Here is a 22,717-nt window from a genome sequence, read left to right on the forward strand (position 1 = left end):
AAATCGAAAAGGAACAACATCAGTTTCACTCCTTCTAGTTGAATAGTTATGGTTATCCTTTACTAAGTTAAAGTAGTTACATACGTATCTGGGGACCATACTGTGGACAATCTTATGTACAAGACACAATTTTATCTGAGCGACTCTCTCCTCCACTTTAAGCCATCTAAGCCTTTCAAAGTGGGAATAGTCAAGATGCGAAAGTGCTGGAAGTTTAAGAATAATCCTGACAAATTTTTTCTGAGATGTCTGCAATTTATTTTTTAATATCTGGGGGGCACTATTGTACCAGGAAGAGGATGCATAGTCAACGTGGCACTGTACAAGAGCTCCTACCAATGTCCCCATTGCATTCTTATCGAGATATTTGGAGGTCCTAGCCAGGAACCTAATTTTATGGTTCACATTGGCAATAACATTTTGTGCCATGCTCTCCCCTGTCAGATGGTTATCTAGCACACATCCAAAATACTAAACATGTTATTTTGCTTTACAATGTCACCTACTACCACCTTAAAATCTGGGGATTTCCTCAGTTTCACTTTGGACCCGAACAAGATGGACCTTTTCCAAGGTGAAGGGACATCTTATTGTCATATAGCCATTTACTGACATTCAGAAGTTCAGCACTGAGGGATTTCTCAACCACATTTTTGTCTTTGTGGGAAACTAACAGTGCAGAATCATCCGCATATAGTAAAATGTCACATGTACAGGCAGATTTCAGATCATTTATATACAATAGAAATAAAAGTGGACTCGACACACTCCCTTGGGGTACCCCACAGATTTTGGGTTTAGACAGGGTCCCATCCACATCCACCATCTGTTTTCTTCCTTGCAGGTAAGAGCTGAACCATTTTACTGCTAAATTGTTAAAGCCCATGGCCCTTAGTTTGATTAACAGAATGTCATGATCCACTGTATCAAACTCCTTTTGGAGATCTAAGATAACAATACCTAAATATCTCCCTCCATCTACTTCCTTCCTTATGTGATCAGTCAGATATAGTAGACAGGTGTCAGTGGAATGGGATTTCCTGAAGCCAGATTGGAGCTCATAGAATAGGTTATGTAAGGAAATATAACTGTCAATCTGCTTGAACATAATCTTTTCCATGACCTTCGATAAAACACACAGGATTGAGACAGGATGATAGTTTCCATGATCTAACTTATTCCCTTTTCATATAAAGGAATGACCCTTGCAAGTTTTAGTTCACTGGGAAAACACCCTAGTTCAATAGACAGATTCACAATGTGAGTTACACAGGGAGGGATAATTACCGCAGCATCCTTTAGAAATCTGTCAGGAATGTTGTCACGGCCAGTTGCTTTGGAATGGTCAAGACTCTTTCAGCCTCTCTAGCACAGTTGACTCAGACACCTTTTCAAATGCAAAATCAGGTACTTGAATCCCCTGCTGTGACATGACTCTCCCCATAGCAACCTGATTGACAAGGTAACTTGCTAACTAATGTATTAGCTTTAGTTGGAAAATAGCTATTCAGACTGTCTGCAACCATGGTCTTGTCTGATGTAACCTTTCCTCCAATGTCCAAGCTAAGATTGAGAGCTTTGGTCTTTAATCTGTTACTATAACCTAACAGCTTCAGACACTTCCATAATTTACTCGGATTGTTCCTATTTTCAACTATTTTGTCATTAAAATATTATTTCTTGGCCTTCTTGGCCTGTATCATCCTGTTGACCTAATTTCTTAATTTCTTATAGTCTATAAATATATAATCTGCCCTGGATTTCCTAAACTCCAGAAAGTGTTCATTTCTACGCTTAATTGTCTTTAAAATGTTATAATTTATCCATGGTTCTGTTCTTTGCTTAATTCTAACCTGTTTTACTGTAGCCTGCTTATCTACAGTATGTAAAAACAATTATTTAAAATTGCCCCAGGATTTCTCCACCTCTTTGCATTTCAATACAGCAGACCAGTCTAATTTGCTCAGACAATTAACAAAAATATCTGCACTATAATTTGTCATAGCCCTAATTTCTATTAAGTTATGATAATTTTAAAAAAAAATGGAACTTTCCTACTACAGAAAATGATGAAATGATCACTGAGCACATAGTTTACAACCCCACTGTTTGATATCCTTGATCTATCCGACACCCAACACAGGGTCAATGATGGTTTGGGTAGAAGGACAGACCCTGTTGGGCTCATTAATCAGCTAGTATAAAGCAAATATATTACAACAATTATTAAGAGCTTTAAAAGTAGCATGGCCCTTTTTGAGCATATCTGTATTAAAATCACCAGTAACAATAACCTCTGATTTAAGTCTGTACAGTTGGAACAAGTCTCCTCCAACAATTCATCAAACTTGTGCTGGTCTATAATAGGTACCCACTATAATAGCTTTACATTTCAGTAATAAAATGTTCCACCACACAGCTTCAATCTCATCATGGTTTAAATCTGATCTATAGTTGAACCCAATATCTGATTTTACATAAATACAAACTCACCCGCCTGTGTGATTGTGGTCTCTTCTAATTACTACATCATTTTCAACTTCAATCTCAGCTTTTTTTTTTATCCTTCCATGTTTCGGTAAAGCAAAGCACTCCCACCTTACAGTTACTGGAGAGTAGGCAAATTTCCTCAATCTTAGGAATAAGACCTCTAATGTTGAGATGACATTTTCTAGAGTTAAGTTCTCCTCCTCTGTTGGAACTGTCAGCTGAAATTGTTCACTTGAGATGAGTGTTGACTCTGTGCAGTCCAATCGCCGCAATGAAGCTCCTTCCAAGATTCGCACTCGCATTTGAAAGAGATGGTTGTTGCTCTTTCCCTTCTGACCCTCTAAATTATAGCGAATGGATTTATCGCTCGAAAACGGGCCGGTGCACTGATGGACATCTCCAGACAGCAACTGGCATAGGGTAATTATTAGGTTTGTACCATCTATTTGGCGTTTCCCCCCGACCATAATCGCCCTTTTGGAGGCCAAAATGCCTAGTGCCAATCTGGTCTTCTAAACTCATCTTCTGATTAAAAACGCATACTTTGTCAAAAGGACATCGACTTGATGTACAAAAGGGGCTAGTATCGATACACGTTAATATAAAAGCGGGGATAAAAAATGCTGCCAACACGCCAAACTTTCCGGCTGCCATCTTGAAAAGCAGTGTGCTTAAACTAATTAAACACAAATTATTGTATTTTTCTTGTTTATATTGAAAACATCATTTAAACATTCACAGTGAGGTTGGAAAAAGTATGTTAACCCCTAGACTAATGACTTCTCCAAAAGCTAATTAGAGTCAGGAGTCAGCTAACCTGGAGTCCAATCAATGAGATGAGATTGGAGATGTTGGTTAGGGCTGCCTTGCCCTATAAAAAACACTCACAATATTTGAGTTTTCTATTCACAAGAAGCATTACATGATGTGAACCATGCCTCGAACAAAAGAGATCTCAGAAGACCTAAGATTAAGAATTGTTGACTTGCATAAAGCTGGAAAGGGTTACAAAAGTATCTCTAAAAGCCTTGACGTTCATCAGTCCATGGTAAGACAAATTGTCTATAAATGGAGAAAGTTGAGCACTGTTGCTACTCTCCCTAGGAGTGGACATCCTGCAAAGATGACTGCAAGATCACAGCACAGAATGCTCAATGAGATTAAGAAGAATCCTAGAGTGTCAGCTAAAGACTTCTCTGGAACATGCTAACATCTCTGTTGACGAGTCTACAATACGTAAAACATTCAACAAGAATGGTGTTCATGGGAGGACACCACGGAAGAAGCCACCGCTGTCCAAAAAAAACATTGCTGCACGTCAGAAGTTTGCGAAAGTGCACCTGGATGTTCCACAGCGCTATTGGCAAAATATTCTGTGGACAAATGAAACTACAGTTGAGTTGTTTGGAAGGAACACACAAAAAAAGGCACAGCACACCAACATCAAAACCTCATCCCAACTGCACAGTATGGTGGAGGGAGCATCATGGTTTTGGACTGCTTTGCTGCCTCAGGGCCTGGACAGCTTGCTATCGTCAACGAAAAAATGAATTCCCAGGAGAATGTTAGGCTATCTGTCCGCCAATTGAAGCTCAACAGAAGTTGGGTGTTGCAACAGGACAACGACCCAGAACACAGAAGTAAATCAACAACAGAAGAAAATACCCCTTCGGGTGTGGCCTAGACAGATTGAGATGCTGTGGCATGACCTCAAGACAGCAGTTCACACCAGACATCCCAAGAATATTGCTGAACTGAAACAGTTTTGTAAAGAGGAATGGTCCAAAATTCCTCCTGACCGTTGTGCAGGTTTGATCCGCAGCTACAGAAAACATTTGGTTGAGGTTATTGCTGCCAAAGGAGAGACTTTTCCCACCTGCACAGTGAATGTTTACACGGTGTGTTCAATAAAGACATGAACTCGTATAATTGTTTTTGTGTTATTAGTTAAGCGGACTGTGTTAGTCTATTGTTGTGACCTAGATGAAGATCAGATCAAATTGTATGACCAATTTATGTAGAAATCCAGGTATTTCCAAAGAGATCACATACTTGTTCTTGCCACTGTATATGGAAAAACACAATTTTCTTAAAGTTTTGTTTTGCAATACATTTTATACTCGTTTTACCTTTTTAAAGTTATTCAAGATAATTTGTGTGGATAAAAATATGGATGGGCTTGCTTTAAATTGGACAGGCACTGACATGTGCTACTTAGGCCTTGGGGCCATGGAAACCCTTTATATGCACCCCTTAGGACATTGTTGCTAGACCTTTATATCAGTGTGAGTGCAATATAGGCTCTGGGAAGAGACACATAGGAAGCGAGAGTCTGAGGGACAGAGATGGAGACAAATGTGGATGGAGATCATTCGGAAGCTGGGAGCAGGGGTGAGTAAAGAATGATTGGAATGAAGAGGTGTGTGGAAATACAGAGCAAGAGGGAAAGGGTAAGAGCACCAGAGGTGTAAAGGAGAGAGAATATTGGAGTATTCATCGTTTACATTGCAGAAACTGGACCCTGGAATGGAGAGAGGAGACTCATGGGAAATCAATATTGCCTCTCGTTATTCTGTCTCAAAGCTTTGTCCATCCAGAGCCCTGCAAGATGTGTTTCCACTGAGTGGGATCTCATACAAAAGACCACAGCAGTCCAGGAGCACACACCAGCTGTGAGAATGTCACTCCTCAATTATTGTCGCCCTCACAGATACAATAGTGGTCGACCTTAAATGTATCATCCTAGCTTATACACATTTTGTTGAGATGGCAAGTCGTTTCAACTGCCACTCCCTAACAACACATTTTGGTGAATGTTAAAATCAGTGCATTAATTGTTTTAAAAGCATTTTTGGTGCTGTTCATATTTTTATTAGTCTCTTGCCTATTCTGTGTGCACGTGACAGTATGCATGTGAATGGGGTTAGTTTGTGTTTGTTTGCAAATTCAAAGCAGTGTAGGCCTCAGGTCCTGAGTGCTGAGAGCTCTCCATCCCTTACACACATTTGTAGGGCAATCTCACACAGGGCGTCCCATAGGGCAATCTCAAACAGTCCACACACACAGTCATTTGAGGTCAACTTTAATATTTAAAGTGTTAAGAGGCAATTTGCAGTTCAAACAACAACAAAGCAATCACCCTGCCTCCGTTTTGGTGAAGAGCTAAGGGATGGAACTGGAGAAATGTAACCACTCTCAAATTCATAGACCGAGCTATGGCTGCAAATAATTACCATCCATCAGATAAAATGAACCATGTTTTGAGGCTATGCAGTGTTTGTTTAGAAAACAATTTTTTACAAACGATGGTGTACAACATGCTTATATTTTGGGTTCTGATGTGGTATGGCAGTTTAACTAAGCTCATGAGGCACAATAAGTGAAATAGTTTAAGAAACAATGGGTGCACAGTATATCATTCACTTAAAGCTAGAACACTTAGTAGCTACATCCCTTTTCGGACTTGTAAATTAATGGTATAAACCCATTAATTCTTGAAGAATATAACTTAAATGCTTCATGAGCTTAGTTCAACTGTTATACCCCATCAGATCCCAAAATATAAGCTTGTTTTACTCTTTGTGAACAAACACTGTAGCCTCAACATTATTATTTTGATAACATGGTCAGTCCTTGCATTTTTATTTTATTTAAACTTTATTAAACTTGGTAAGTCAGTTAAGAACAAATTATTATTTACAATGACGGCCTATCAAAAGGTAAAAGGCCTCCTGTGGGGGACGGGGGCTGGGATTAAAAATAAAAATATAGGACAAAACACATCAAGACAAGAGACACCACATCCATAGCTCTGTATATGAATGTGAGAGTGTGTTTACATTTCTCCAAGCCCATCCTGCAGCTTTCTACCAAAACAGAGGCGGGGTTAACGCTGTTACATTCTCCAGCAAGAAAACAGAAGGGGGAACTAACAGAGTCACTGACAACATCCAAAATGAAACAGGTGGGGTTTTAAGACAATCATGGGGTGTCCATTGAAATTGAAAGTTCACTGCCAACAATAGCTGGGACCTAAAAGACACCCACGAGCGTCCACTAAATTTGCCCAAGAGGCAAACAAAATAAAAACCTACACCAAACTTAAAGACAAGAAGCAAACCAAAAAGTGGAGCAAAACAAAAACAGGGAAGTTCAGATAAAGGATTGTTTATTTAGATTGTTGTTGTTCCAACGGAAGGTGGTAACCTTCCACATCTCTCAAGCCAACTGGAGAACTGGCCCAGCCGCTCTTAAATATCACCTGTGTCAGCACAGGTGAAACACCTTCTGACTAACGAGATGACAAGCCAGCACAGGTGTAAAACATACTGCCTAATGTCCAAACCTCAAATTATAAATGGAAGAACCAAAAACTGTAACAACGCTTTAAACTAAGGATTCTAGCTTTAGAAGCAGATTGCCCCTTTAATAACATGGGTTATATACATGAATGAAGATGTAAGCACCGTAAATAGTTGTAGATCTCTGCCAAGATGGTGAATGAGTTACTTTTGTTGTACTCTATTTTAGTTTGATGATTTACAAACAGCTGTCATCACAATGTGCAAAAATACTGTATTGCAGCAGCATGTACCTATTAAGTGTTTGTTTTCATGGTGACCATGAGGGGGCGATGAATTTGTAGATTTATATTATAGTATACAGTGTTAAAATGTGTTGTATGCCATACAATCACAACCATTACAAACCCATTTTGAATTAAGTTCCAACTAATCAATATGAAATGTTAGGGTTACTCTGTACACTGTGAAGGCTGTTCTGTGGACAGAAGATGTCACCTATTGATGTAAAAAGCATAAAAGGTGTCACTATTGTCAAAACCCACTTTCAGACATTGAAAACGTGGTCCTCTATTTATTTCAAAACACAAGGTGTGAAATCACTGCTTCCCTACTCTCTGTTGGCTGCATTATAGAAACAACTCACTGATTCCAGACCTGGTGTGGAACAGGCGTTAAACTCATAGTTGATACATTATTGAGTGTTGTATAAGAGAGACAACCCACTCAAGAGTGAATTATAGATGTCTGAGAGGGAGTGCTCTGTTTGATTTTACTCTTTATGAGTTACAGTTGGAGTAAAATGAAAGTTATACCGTGTGTAGATTGGAACTACTAACCTCTTGATTAACAGTATTGATTCCTTCATCTCAGGGTCCTGCTTGACTTAGGAGATGCTTGACTTCACTAAAGAGAGGCATATCCCCTTGCCTCAACATATTATTCATCAATACAAATGGCGTCTTAATAATGCAATAAGCTTAATCATTCCCTTATTGAAGAAATGGCAATATTGGTGTATAGTGACTGGTATTCATGCCTAATGAAGGATACATTTTCCAGCAGACGTCACCACATATCAAGTGAATTTAAACAGTTTTGTGTGGGGGTTGAACAATATAAAGTTTCAATAGATTAAAAAAAAGATATTAAGGTAAATAGATAATATACAGTAGTAGATAGATAATGTATAGAAAGATATCCTCCCTCTCAATTGGTGAACTTATGTAGTGTCCTACTAATGTATGTTGTTATATTAGCTTGTGCTTTTCTGTTCATCTCTCTCTCTCTTTCCTGTTTTTATTGAATGAATTTGTATATGAATACCAATGTCAAGTGTGTACGAGTGATAATAAATATTTTTTCTGTATGTTTCTGTGAAGGATTCCATCTCAGACTCTTTGGCAGTGGGGCACCTGCGAGAGTCATCCAGTTCGCAGAGGAACGCCACGAGGGCAGAAGACTCAGTTCTCCCAGTAAGCAGATTTTCCCTTCCCCTCTGTGGCCTTGACATGCCCTCACTTAGGCTGTGACTGGATTCTCGTACTTGCATGTATAGTATGTCCTGTTTAGTAGGCTTTTTGAGTATGCGAGAATAGAGCATTTTCTAGTGAAAAGTTCTAAAAAAATGGAGTATGGCTTTAAGTGCTGGGATGTCATACTTTTGGTATTTTAATCTTGTATGAATTTACTCCACATTCAAGGAATAGAGTCCTCTTTTCAGACCCTTGTGTCTGACAACAGCTGATGATCACATAAGGGAGGGGCTGTAAAAAATAAATAAATAGAATAATAATAATCGCAGGGAACAACACAATTCATTGCACAACAGACATCACTTCCTCAGTATTAATGATATTTGTCACTTACTACATACTGCCAGAATTTTCTAAATGGTATGTATTATGGTTAGTACACACAAGTTATATTTCTAGTAAGCAGCTATGCTATATAGAACTCAGTCACAGCGTTTGTCTCAACTCCTCCATCAGGTTTGGGGTCGGTTCCTTTTCAAGTCAGTCAATTCAGGAAGTCAACTGAAATTCCAATGTTCCTAATGTGGTACCCTTGTAATAGGGATTTCAATTTACTTTATAGATTGACTGAATTGAAATGGAATTGACCCCGGCCTTGGTTGCCACGCATAGCTAATGCTATATTGCGGCATTTTCTTCGCTTAGTTTTTTGAGCATCAAAAATGTAGAGAGAACCTTCTTTTTTGAACGTTTTATTATGCTACAGCTACAGCCAGGTATTGGCACAAAATGTTTTGACTTTTAAATTAATGATATATAGTCATTGATTATTGATGAATATGACTTGAGCTTAGTACAACTGCCTTATCCCATCAGAACCAACAATGTACAGTAAAGCTTGAACATGGTTAAAACTATAATGTGGATGTCATGGACTGTCAGTCCTTTTAGAGTCTGAGAGGTGTTACATTTCCTTAGCCCCTTTCCTGTGGTGTATTCCAAAAAGAGTGGTGGGGTAGCCGTTTCATTGGTTTTCGAATTGCAGACTGTAGCTTTAAAAGATTCTGGTCTATGCCTAGCAAAGTCAGCATTTCCCTCCTATAAGAAAATAATTGGTACTATGTTGCTGTGTGGGAGTGTGTGTGTGTACCGTATTGTCTTCTGTCATTGTGGGCTACTACTGTACAGTGGGCTACTACTGTATATCTCTTTACCCTAAAGCGATTGACCCCAAACAATGGTAATGACTAGCACATGAATAACCTATCCATCTACAGCAATAGTCAACATGATGTATGTGGTGGTACACATTGTTGGAGGGTGTAGTGGCTGAGTTATTACTGAATGTAATTATTAATGGATAATTCTTCATGGGTAATGGAATACATTTGACATGGCACAAAATATAATTTAAGTAGCCCATTGAGCTTAGAGGCTACATTAATTACAAATAAGGCATAAAGAGGATAGTTGACCATGGAAATGTTGAAGAAGTTAGGACAATGGGAACTCTAATGTACAAGCGACAGGGGTAAACATGTTATTTTTTTATGCTACCTGTCATGAAGAGAGAGCAGAAGTACTAGGAGTTGGAGGAATTCATCCATACAGTCCCCATATAAACTCATATATTTCCATCCAAATACATGAAAGTCGTTACATAAAAGAGCCATAGGCCGGCAGAGTGAGGCAGGATTCCTTGAAGCTTTGGGCTGTCCATCCATCTAGCTGGATTTTTTCCATGTGAGATTGCAGTGTAAAATCCTATCATAACTTGCCTCACACGTCTTGAGACTTCCTGGTTGCCTTGCCTTTTGAGAGGGTGAGAATTCTATGGTTATGGATCCGGTGGGATTAAGCTGTACTGTACATTGAGTTGTGAAAACTCTAAGGTATCTCTAAGGTTTAGAGATAAAGAATGGAGAGATAAACCTGTACTTTGCAATTTACTTTAAAAGATGATTTCTGCTTGAGCCTACATGTTTGAATCCAGGCCCCATGTTTTGGGGTAGACATGATGCAGTCACTAATTCAGTCAATATGTGGTCAATACTGGCCTATAGACCATTTATATGTTAAGCTAGAAAATATTCACAATTGATTTTAGCAAGCACATTTTTTGTTTTATGTTGGATGCACAGTGATGCCGAAATGTTGGGAAATACCCATAAATGACTGGGAGATTATATATGGAGTGTGCGACTTTCTTTATTTGGATGCACATCAGTTAACAGCTCAGTTGCACTTCACACACATTCAATGTTGTGTGATGTCTTTTGCCCATACCTAGGTTCAGATACTATTATTATTTAAATATTTGTATTTTAAATACTTGTTCTTTGTAATTTAGTAGTTTCAAATAGACTGGCCAAATCAAATACTTCTATTTGCAGTATTTCAATGCCTACTTGTGAAAACTCCTATACCAGCCTGCTATCTGAAGGTTATTGCCTATAATAATCCATTAATGATATTCTAGGTATTCATACGATGAGGTGAATTTGTAATTAAGGTCACATTTCCTTTCAAACTCTGATGTGATACTCAGGCTGCACAACATACTGATTAAAAGCAGTGCATACAAAGGTTAGTACACCAGGTGCATTCAACAAGGCATACATTTCTTGAATTTTTGTTAACATAAAAAAAATAATGTGTTTTTACTGATCCTGTTTACTGATTTAGATCAGATTTCTGCTGTGTAATCATGGCCCCTTCTAGAGATGTGGGGCTGAGTAAACCTCAGTAGCAGCTGATTCAAGGCTCTCATTAGAGTTTAGTAAAAACAATTTTTACAGTTGGCTTCAGTGCTTTTCAATATTACAAATACACCCAGTTGCATGAGGATTTCACTGACAAATTCCCTGTCCTCATGAAATTGTGCCACATAATTTAACAAAAAGAGTGACTATTAGCATGCATACAGATTTTTTTTATTTTAAAGTTGGATTATTTCTAGTTGTCCAGTGTTGTCTAGTGCAGTGGTTCTCAAACTTTTTTAACCTGTGACCCCCAAAAACAAGTGGTTCAAAGCTTGCGCCCGAAGCTCGCAGACCTAGGTCTAAATTGATGTATGAGTGGACCATATTGCAATTGCTCTCTCCCTATCTTTCTCTACATTTATCTCCATCTCCTCTATCGTTCTCCTTTCTCTCTGTCTCTAGGGCCTCAGCAGCCTCTTCAGCTCACTGAAGGTGGTCCGACTTCTCCGCTTGGGCCGCGTGGCCCGGAAGCTTGACCATTACCTGGAGTACGGGGCGGCGGTCTTGGTTCTACTGGTGTGTGTCTTCGGCCTGGTGGCCCACTGGCTGGCCTGCATCTGGTACAGCATTGGGGACTACGAGGTCATTGACGAAGCCACCAACACAATCAAGACAGACAGCTGGCTCTACCAGTTGGCCACGAGCATTGGCTCACCCTACCGCTACAACGCCAGCGGCTCTGGCCAGTGGGAGGGTGGCCCAAGCAAGGACACACTCTACATCTCCTCTCTCTACTTCACCATGACCAGTCTCACCACCATCGGCTTTGGCAACATCGCTCCCACAACAGACGGCGAGAAGATCTTCTCTGTGGCGATGATGATGGTGGGCTGTAAGTATTCATATTTATCTATGACTTTTGTGAAACTAGGTAGGCTATTCTCTTTTACAATAACTAATAGTTCAAAGTTGAAAGGCTCCTCGCCAACTAAAATTCTAAATTTCATGCCAAGAAAGACTACCAATGATCATGTGCAACTACCGGATAGAGTATGGAACATAGTCTAGGGCTGCACAATTAATCAATTTTTATTTCAAATGGTGATATTGACATGTGCCGTATGCCATTCACCGAGTGGTGCAGCAGTCTAAGGCACTGCATCTCAGTGCTAGAGGCGTTACTAGAGTCCCTGTTCGAATCCAGACTGTATCATATCCTGCCGTGATTGGGAGTCCCATAGGACGGCGCACAATTGGCCCAGCGTTGTCCGGGTTTGGCCGGGGTAGGCCATCATTGTAAATAAGAATTTGTTCTTACCTAGTTAAATTTAAAAAATGCATATCATAAGAGGCTGCGATTTTTTTGAAACCTCACTCAGCTACGTGTAAAACCTTTTACAGTTTACTCCGCTTGTCATCTCTCTCCAGTCTCCCTCTTTCTCCTATTGCGGCTGCTTCCTACTCACACCATGCCCCGCCCCCTGTCACGCAATCAGGCACAGTTCTGGGTCTGCATGCTTATGTTAGCTAGGCCAATGCACGCAGTCAAGAAGCAACAACGACTCTGTTTTCAACTTTGCTTCTTCATATAAATCCACATGTTTTCTATATTATACTGTTAGTTTGTGTATCTTTATCTCTGCAAAATGCCTCATGTGCCTACCACATGAGCTCCACATGTGCTAATGCTAATCACTAACTAACCACTATAGCACTTTCCTTGCTGTTATAAGCATGTATTACCCCTAGCTTCTTCTAAAGTTTTTTTCACAGATACTTTTTTTGCTAATTGACTGTAATACTTTATGTCCCCTGTTCAAACAGCCTGTTATTTGCCTGCTGTTTTCAGACAGACTCATAACCTGTTTCATACAGGCTCCATGACTAGGTATTGTGCTGAGTTTTTTTACCCTCCTATACAAAAACGGTAAAAACCCTCTGTCTGAAAGGGGTTATTGTAAGGCTTATAATATGTTTTATGTCAGGATCGTGATGAGATTATATGAAGACATTATACCCTGCACAGGGAACTTTTGAAGCCACAACCTCAGGGCAGTAGGAGCTCAAAAGAGCTGTGGAGAGTACCGTAAATCCATACAGCTATGGAGCAATCACCACTTTTGTGCTTACTCATGAAATTAAGAGATAGGCAGTAGGTTTAACACGATCTTTCATGCAGCGGAGTAATCTGAGGGGATATTTGAGAACATATTTTGATTTGAATCAGAGCAGTTAAAAATAATTAGATCAAGAGGCGCTTGAGTTGCATCATCAAGGCTAGAGGCTTTGGGGATTGCCTGAAACCCCAGCGCAAATTAAGCCATGAGGGACTGATACAATATGGCCTGGCTTTGGATTAGATTAATGAAGGATCCGAGTTGTTGCATTAGGCCAAAGTTGTTGTGTTTAGTGTTTGGCTGGGTTAGGTTGGTAGGGCTAGATTTGTAAAGACGTTCATGCTTTTAGGGGAGGAAAGGAAAGAAAAATCATACCGGAATGCACTAAAATGTATAAGAAGCGCAAGTTCTCTCACTTGTTTTTCTGGATGACACAGCAGGGTTTTTTTCAACACAATATTTGTAAAAAAAAAATATATAAATTTCAATGTTGGCTGTCCAGCGTGCTATGAATTTAATCCCGGCCAAAATAATGACTTTTCCATTGTTCTCCTGCAATGTGTGGTTGTGCAGGTAATACTAAATGACTAATCTAATGGCTAATGGTTTACTGTTTTAAGAGTCAAATGAGTAGCATTGATCAATCAGACATTCGAGCGAGTTGATGTTATATCGGTGCTATAGCTCTGAAGTTCTGCTATACTGATTTAATCAAACACTTAGAGTTCGAGTCCGTCTGACCGCACGTCAGATACATTTTATTCGATGAAGCGTTCGTTGCCCGACCTGCTATCATACTATGTTCATTAATCGCATTGGTATAAATTGCATATCGGTTCGTGTGAGGAAAAGCTCTGTGGCTTTCGTTCCAAGTGGTTTCTATTTAGATCCCGCTTTAGTCCATCACTCTCAAAGGCTACAGGGACGGCAGAGATGTGTGTGTGTGTGTCTACATAAGTGTGGGCGAATACCAACGTCACTGGGCCAAGGATGGCGCTCAGGAGACCTGTCCTATCTAATTAATAATAACAGATACCTTACGTAACAATCTTCCCAACTCGCCTCTTCCAACACAAACAACACACCACGTTAACACACACACACTTTGAACAGAATAGCCCAGTGGCAATTGGCTGGGGCTCAGCACAACACCTCGGTACTGGCGAGTATTTCATTTTAATTTGAACAGAGGCAATCGAGTACTGTATGCTGAGTCGTATTCTGGGCCCTAGAGCCGCTCAAGGTAGCACAGTGGTGTCTCACCCACAGAGGGTGTTTATTCTGGGTCACACTGGGACCAGGTATCCTCTGTCGGCTGACATCCATTTGTTTTATTTCTCTATTTTCATTTTGGCCCTGTTTTGTGCATTTGTAAATCACATTAGATCAGTGTGCTGCATCTACTTTGCTCACTGAATAATTTTGTTTTGATTACATAATGCATAATCCAGGGCTCACTAGACTGCAAACGTATGCAGTTCTTTTACTCATCACCATCTTGATCTTTTGTGAGACAGAGGATACCTGTTCCCAGTGAGACCCAGGATCAAAAGCTCCCGTGGGTGAGACACCGCTGTGCTATCCTGAGGAGCTCTAGAGCCCAGAATATACGGCACTCTATTTAAAAAAATGTAAAAAATAATTGTAAAAGTCGGTTAAGAACAAATTCTTATTTACAATGACGGCCTACCCCAGCCAAACCTGGACGATGCTGGGCCAATTGTGCGCCGCCCTGTGGGACTCCCAATCACGGCCGGATGTGATACAGCCTGGATTCGAACTAGGGCCTCTAGTGACGCCTCTTGCACTGAGATGCAGTGCCTTAGACCGCTGTGTCACTCAGGAGCCTCTGTTCATATTAAAATGGAAGGGAGGTGGCCCTCATTGGCATCAAATAGGTAGAAACAATGCATTCTGTTAAATTATAAAGCTTTTATGCAAAAACTCCCTCATTACCTAACATTGTTACTAACTTATAGAAGAAGTACGGGAAAACAAAACCACTCAGAGGGTTGGCTAACTCTTGAAATTCCTAATAAAACTGTGTTGAGGTAAAATATAGTCTGTATCTGCGCTGTTCTCTGTTCATAATGAACCAAATAAGGTTTAGAGACAAAGAATGGAGAGATAAACCTGTACTTTGCAATTTACTTTAAAAGATGATTTCTGCTTGAGTCTACATGTTTGAATCCAGTCCCCATGTTTTGGGGTAGACATGATGCAGTCACTAATTCAGTCAATATGTGGTCAATACTGGCCTATAGACCATTTATATGTTAAGCTAGAAAATATTCACAATTGATTTTAGCAAGCACATTTTTTGTTTTATGTTGGATGCACAGTGATGCCGAAATGTTGGGAAATACCCATAAATTACTGGGAGATTATATATGGAGTGTGCGACTTTCTTTATTTGGATGCACATCAGTTAACAGGTCAGTTGCACTTCACACACATTCAATGTTGTGTGATGTCTTTTGCCCATACCTAGGTTCAGATACTATTATTATTTAAATATTTGTATTTTAAATACTTGTTCTTTGTAATTTAGTAGTTTCAAATAGACTGGCCAAATCAAATACTTCTATTTGCAGTATTTCAATGCCTACTTGTAAAACCAATACATTTTTAGAATGAATTATTAAAAATACTAATACTAATACTACTTAAACTATTTTCAACTATTTTTCCCAAAATAAATGTCAAATACCCTTAAAGGTTGGGCAAAGAGGCAAATGTTTTTATACCATAAATAGATTGATATACTTTATTTTCTCCAAATGAACGTCAGGTGTGGCAAGTCGAATAAGATAAAGATATATGAAAATATATAAACAGCAACATTCACACATGACATATACAAATGCTTACTATATATACAAGATAAACATCTATTTCCATTTAAAAGCCTACCGATGCCAGTGCTAAACTGTTATTGCCTCTCATGGTTTTAAGAGGTTAAGACCTCAGTTTGCACCCTGATGGAAGTACTGTAAATATACAGTACTAGTCCAAAGTTTGGAAACACCTACTTATTCAAGGGTTTTGCTTTATTTTTACTATTTTCTACATTGTAGAATAAGACATAAAAACTATGAAATAACACATATGGAATCATGTAGTAACCAACAAAAATAGCCACCCTTTGCCTTGATGACAGCTTTGATCTCTTGGCATTCTCTCAACCAGCTTCACCTAGAATGTATTTCCAACAGTCTTGAAGGAGTTCCCACATATGCTGAGCTCTTGTTGGCTGCTTTTCCTTGACTCTGCGGTCCAACTCATCCCAAACTATCTCAATTGGGTTTTGGGTTGAGGTTGGGTGATTGTGGAGGCCAGGTCATCTGATGCAGCACTCCATCACTCCTTCTTGGTCAAATAACCCTTACACAGCCTGGAGGTGTGTTGGGTCATTGTCCTGTTGAAAAACAAATTGTAGTTCCACTAAGCACAAACCAGATGGGGTGGCATATCGCTACAGAATGTTGTGGTAGCCATGCTGGTTAAGTGTGCCTTGAATTGTAAATAAATCATGGGCAGTGTTACCAGCAACGCACCCCCACACCATCACACCTCCTCCTCCATACTTCACGGTGGGAATCACACATGCAGAGATAATCCTCTGCATCTCACAAAGACATGGCGGTTGGAACCAATAATCTCAAATTCAGACCAAAGGACTGTAGTTCTTTGCAGCAATTTGACCATGAAGACCTGATTCATGCAGTCTCCTCTGAACAGTTTATGTTGAGATGTATCTGTTACTTGAACTCTGTGAAGCATTTATTTGGGCTGCAATATATGAGGCTGGTAACTTTAATGAACTTATCCTCTGCAGCAGAGGTAACTCTAAGTCTTCCTTTCCTGTGGCGATCCTCATGAGAGCCAGTTTCATCATAGTGATTGATGGTTTTTGTAACTGTACTTGAAGAAACATTAAAAGTTATTGAAATGTTCCGGATTGACTGACCTTCATGTCTTAAAGTAATGATGGATTTGTCGTTTCTCTTTGCTTATTTGATCTGTTCTTTCCATAATATGGACTTGGTCTATTACCAAATAGGGCTATCTTCTGTATACCAACCCTACGGATTGGCTCAAAAGCATTAAGAAGGAAAGAAATTTCACAAATTCACTTTTAACAAGGCACACCTGCTAATTGAAATGCCTTCCAGGTGACTACCTCATGAAGCTGATTGAGAGAATGCCAAGAGTGTGCAAAGCTGTCTTCAAGGCAAAGGTTGACTACTTTGAAAAATATCAAATATATTTTGATTTGTTTAACACTTTTTTGATTACTACATGATTCCATGTGTGTTATTTCATAGTTTTGATGTCTTCGCTATTATTCTACAATGTAGAAAATAGTAAAAATAAAGAAAAGCCTTTGAATGGGTAGTTGTGTCCAAAGTTGTGTACTGTGTGTGTGTGTGCGTGTGCGTGTGTGAGTGAGTATATATATTTAAAATGTTTTTCCAGATCAGTGCAGTGCATGTTAATTGAAATTGTCCATAACCTACTCTGCTTTGTAGTCTTTTCTTTGTGAGACGCCTACTCCAATTTCACTGTGCTTCCTGTCAGGCTGCATTCGAATGAGGATCAGCTCCAAGTAGTCGATTGGATTCTGTGGTGAAGGCACTGCATTAATTAAGTGCTGTAGCATCATGCAAGAGTTTTTCTCGGGTCAGGGGATGCTGCTCCTTTGTGTGGACTCTTCAGTGAGCTGTGGTAAGAGAAATAGAAGAGAGAGGAAGAGAATGAGAATTACCCAGGGAGGGGATGCTAATCGTATAGTTTCTGCCCAATGCCCAGGCTATTTTTTTAATTTTACCTTTATTTAATTAGGCAAGTCAGTTAAGAACAAATTCTTATTTTCAATGACAGCCTAGGAACAGTGGGCCTTGTTCAGGGGCAGAACGACAGATTTTTACCTTGTCAGCTCGGGGATTTGATCTTGCAACCATCCGGTTGCTAGTCCAATGCTCTTAGTCCAACGCTCTAAGTCCAACGCTCTAACCACTAGGCTACCTATGACCTAATAAGTAAAATGAACCCCCTAGTCTAAGGGTCCTGGGCTGAGTTTCTACTAAGCTAACATATGGAATTGTTTTATGATGTCAGACCGAGGATAATTTAGCTATTTGATTTAGAATTTTAGGACCCCTGTAGGTATCAAAAACAAATATATAAAACATATTTGATGAAACATTTAATTTGGCCTTACTGCTTTTAGCCCATAAAAATACATTGAATAACAGATTCATGCATAGAAATCAGATAGTCCAAAATAAATCAAAAGAAGGTATGTTTTGAACCGTATGTTAGCTTTGACGTGGAAATGCCCTATTCAATTTTATAGATTTTTCGGCCTGGTACCAGGTTACCTTCAGATGAGTTTCGTAACACCTGTGGGGGTTTTAGAGAAAAACAGAGAACAACATCGTATTCATGAGAGTCTCATCTTTACATAGAGGGGTCATATTAGCCCAAACCATTCAGACCTACAGACTTTTTCATGAGAAGACCCATTTTCAGTATGTCTCCTGATCTAACAAACACCGCTGTAGCACTGCCTCTTTCATCCGCAGATGTTGTGACGACAGTCTGGTTTCAATTACAGACTATTTTGGCATAGAGGAACAACATCACTACTTTGTTCACTTGAATAAAATACAGACTAGTAGCTCGCATGATGGAGGTTATTTTTAATGCATCAACAACACTTTATATACAATAATATGTGGACACCCCTTCAAATGAGTGGATTCAGCTAAACTGCCTCTAGAAGCAACGTCGGCACAAGAACTGTTCATCAGGAGCTTCATGAAATGGGTTTCCATTGCCGAACAGCAGTACACAAGCCTAAGATCACCATGTGCAATGCCAAGCGTCAGCTGTAGTGGTGTAAAGCTCGCTGCCATTGAACTCTGGAGCAGTGGAAACAGGTTCTCTGGAGTGATGAATCACGCTTCACCATCTGGCAATCTGCCGGACTAATCTGGGTTTGGCGGATGCCAAGAGAACGCTACCTGCCCCAATGCATAGTGACAACTGTAAAGTTTGGTGGAGGCGAAATAATAATCTTTGGGTAGTTTGGGTTTTATGATTCGGGCTAGGCCCCTTCGTTCCAGTGAAGGGAAATCATAACACTGCTGCATACAATGACATTCTAGACCATTCAGTGCTTCCAACTTTGTGGCAGCAGTTTGGGGAAGGCCTTTTAATGTTTCAGCATGACATTGCCACCGTGCACAAAGCGAGGTCCATACAGAAATGGTTTGTCGAGCCCGGCCTGCTTAGAGCCCTGACCTCAACCCCATCGAACACCTTTTGGATGAATTGGAACAATGACTGCGAGCCAGGCCTAATCGGCTAATCTCACTAATGTTCTTGTGGCTGAATGGAAGCAAGTTCCCAAAGCAATGTTCCAACATCTAGTGGAAAGCTTTCCCAGAAGAGTGGAGGCTGTTATAGCAGCAAAAGGGGGACCAACTCCATATTAATGCCCATGATTTTGGAATGAAAAGTTTGACGAGCAAGTGACCACATACTTTTGGTCATGTAGTGTACCTTAACTAAAACCACTGCAAAGGTTTTGCCAAAAAATCTTTGGTTTTAGAATTGCGAACTTCTGTCATTTATGCCTTCTGGCCGGCTGCGACAGAGCCTGGACTCGAACCCAGAATCTCTAGTGCCACTGAGCCACTCGGGAGGCCCTAAACAGATGGATTTTGATGGGGATTTATTTTACTGTGACTATCATTTAAATATCATTAAATATGAAGACTATATTATCAAAATCAATTCTCTATGTGTCATTTAATTAAGTGACTAAACTAAATATGTAACTTTAATTAACTAGGAAGTCAGGGCACCACATAAAGATGTTGTTTATAGAGTGTCAATTTCCTGAATATAACTCTTCAGATATTTTCATATCATATCACACAGTCGATTATTAATGAATTGTTATTACCTCATCTGTTCTCATTACTGAATGACGCAAACCCTTGGATATCTCTACGAACCCATAAATTATGAATCAGCTATATACAAATTGGTTTATTTATTTATTAACTCACTAATCAGGTCACAGAAATACATGAAAACACACATAATTAGTTCATACATGGGGTATTACATGATACAAAGAAAAAGTCCCTAGCGGATGAAACTGATATGATGGCTTGGTAGACAAATGAAATGGGGTGTGGACCGCTCAAGAGTGGGAAACTCATAGCTGATAACTCATAGAAATAGCTAATACCTTACATGAACTCATTCGAAAATAAATAGCAATTTACATATTTACGAGTGTATGTCTTGTTGTCTCTCTCTGTGGTCGCCGGTCCGTCTGCTGGAGAGAGTCGACAGAAAGTCTCTGGTTGTGTTCATAAGAGATCAAAGTCGAAGGTTGTTGGAATAGTTACGTCAGAGCACCATTCGGAAATCTTCTTAGAATCAGATGCATTTACCAGACTAAAGTATTTACTCAGCTGCAGTCTGAATAATGATTCTTTACTTTGTAGATTTCTTTGCCATTTCAACGTGGGAATAATCTCCACATTTTCTGGTCTTGTCCTCTGGTAGAGTTGTAGTTTAAACCACTTCACACACCAGTGTCACCAGGCATGTTTTGGTCTTAGAAATTCAACCATTTGCAACCGCAGCTTACACCGTGGTTTGCGTGGTCTGGTGTGAATTGCGTCACAGGAGCTTTTATATTTGGGTAGAAAAGGGGCCGTCTTATCATGTTTGTGCCCACCTGGGCGTGGCTACTGACTGTGCATTAGTTACCATAAAACAACCAATTCTCATTTAGAAGACTAAATCACATTGATATCTTTTCAAAAGTATACTTATACTTATTCATCCATCTTATACAACATTCAGAAGTAAACCTGACAGCTGGGAAATGTACACTCTTAGAGATATAGGTATGTGTGTTTCCTGTCCTTCATGAGATCACCAAATGAAACACACTCGACATGACTGTCCCTTAAGTGGCCACGGACCAGTCCCACATTCTCAAAAATATAAATATTATATTAGGAGTTTCTAAAGAGGAGCTCTTTGTTCTCCATAGGCTCTCTCCCTCTATACTCCATGGCAGGGAAGAGAGAATGTTTCTAGCAGGAATGTAATGACCTTTGTAAAAACCTGATGTGGGAGAGAGGGTGAGAGAGGGGGGAGCCACAATATACACCCCAAAAGGGCCATGCCATGAAATGCGTCAATCAAATTTGAACCTACTTGGCAATTCTGTCAGTGTTGAGACATAGCTTCTTCAAGATTTTGTACAATGTAATATTTTATTTTCTCTCCACATCATTCTCACATTGCACCTTCTAACCTTCACTGTCTGCACTTCTGAGCAATTTCCCACTTTATTTTCTTTATATTTATTTTCTCTTGCCCTGCCTGCCAAGGTGGGTCACACTGACGCTGAATTCTCTGGACATGTATGCAGAACGCTATCAGCCAATCATCACCACACTGACCCAGACACCAGTAGTTCCCCTGGGTCCCTTGTGACTTGCCACATTCCAGCTCTCAGTGGCATGATTGGATTCATGCTTCATGCCTGATGGGACGTAATTAGACAGCGGTGTAAGGACTGCTGTCTATTAAATGACTGAAAGGGGAAGTTGAATAATGAAGAGTTAGACAACAGGAGCTGTCTGAGGCCAGGGGCTGGAATGTTCTGGGTGGAGAGGAGGGAGTTTCAACCCACCCATTTCATTAGCTATACATTGAACAGCCCACTACTCTGCACATAAATATAGCCCCGACAAGGACAGAGGTCCATTTGATTTGAAGCCCTGATCCACTCAAAAGATCAGCCGCGATTGGTCGTTTCTACCTACATTGCAGTCGTGCCCCAACTCTCATAATGCCTGGATAAGTGATTAACATGTCAGTTACCACATCAATATGGCATTGCAGTCTGATGCCCAACTGCAATCTAGATCAGTGGCTTTCAACCTGTGGTCCACAGACCCGGGGTACTGCAGGTGGTCCGCAAATTCTTCTTTTTAATAGATTGTTTTTCATCAAACAATAATAATTGTTGGTAGTATTATTGGTATTAGAAGCAATTTTACGATACTTTTCGCAATGCCAATTGTTTATAATAATAATCGTTTTGCTACATTCACTGATAAAATTGACTATACATTTGATAGGCAAGACATTTTATGTAATGAAATTATTTGACTCTGCGAATGGTAGTCTTAATGAGCTTTTGACGGTGATTTGGTGGTCCCTGGAAAATAGAAAGTTGATGATCTTGATGACTTCATTCAATCATTAGTTAACTGTGCAGCTTTGCAGATGGTCTGGAACGCGGATGTTAACTTGCAAACGCTGCATTATGTTGCTTTGTGCGCGGCCCAATATAATTCAGATATGCAGTAATTGGGAATTATAGGTCTGTCATTCTCATTGAAAGCAAGTCTGATAAGCAGTAGATCCATTCTCTATGTGCTATTTCTATGCTTCCCCTTCTTAAGTTTTGTTTTTGAATCTTTTTACTTTCACTAACCAACCAAATCTTGCCTAGGGCCCCTAAAAGGCTAGAGTCGCTTCTACCCAATGAGCTTCCATTATTAACTTTCCAATACCTTTCTGAT

The 22,717-nt window shown here is 39.8% G+C and overlaps 1 protein-coding gene across 1 annotated transcript in view; it reads left to right on the forward strand.

The window, feature by feature from the left end:
- Nucleotides 1-22,717, forward strand: part of LOC109901384 (potassium voltage-gated channel subfamily H member 5-like) — a 68,255-nt gene that overhangs the window by 23,193 nt on the left and 22,345 nt on the right. Inside the window, exons 7-8 of the mRNA XM_031836677.1 lie at nt 8,174-8,266; nt 11,431-11,860. Of these exons, the coding sequence (XP_031692537.1) occupies nt 8,174-8,266; nt 11,431-11,860 (523 nt within the window). The remainder of the gene's footprint in view (nt 1-8,173; nt 8,267-11,430; nt 11,861-22,717) is intronic.

This window comes from Oncorhynchus kisutch, linkage group LG12, assembly GCF_002021735.2.
Source record: "Oncorhynchus kisutch isolate 150728-3 linkage group LG12, Okis_V2, whole genome shotgun sequence".
Lineage (NCBI taxonomy): Eukaryota > Metazoa > Chordata > Actinopteri > Salmoniformes > Salmonidae > Oncorhynchus > Oncorhynchus kisutch.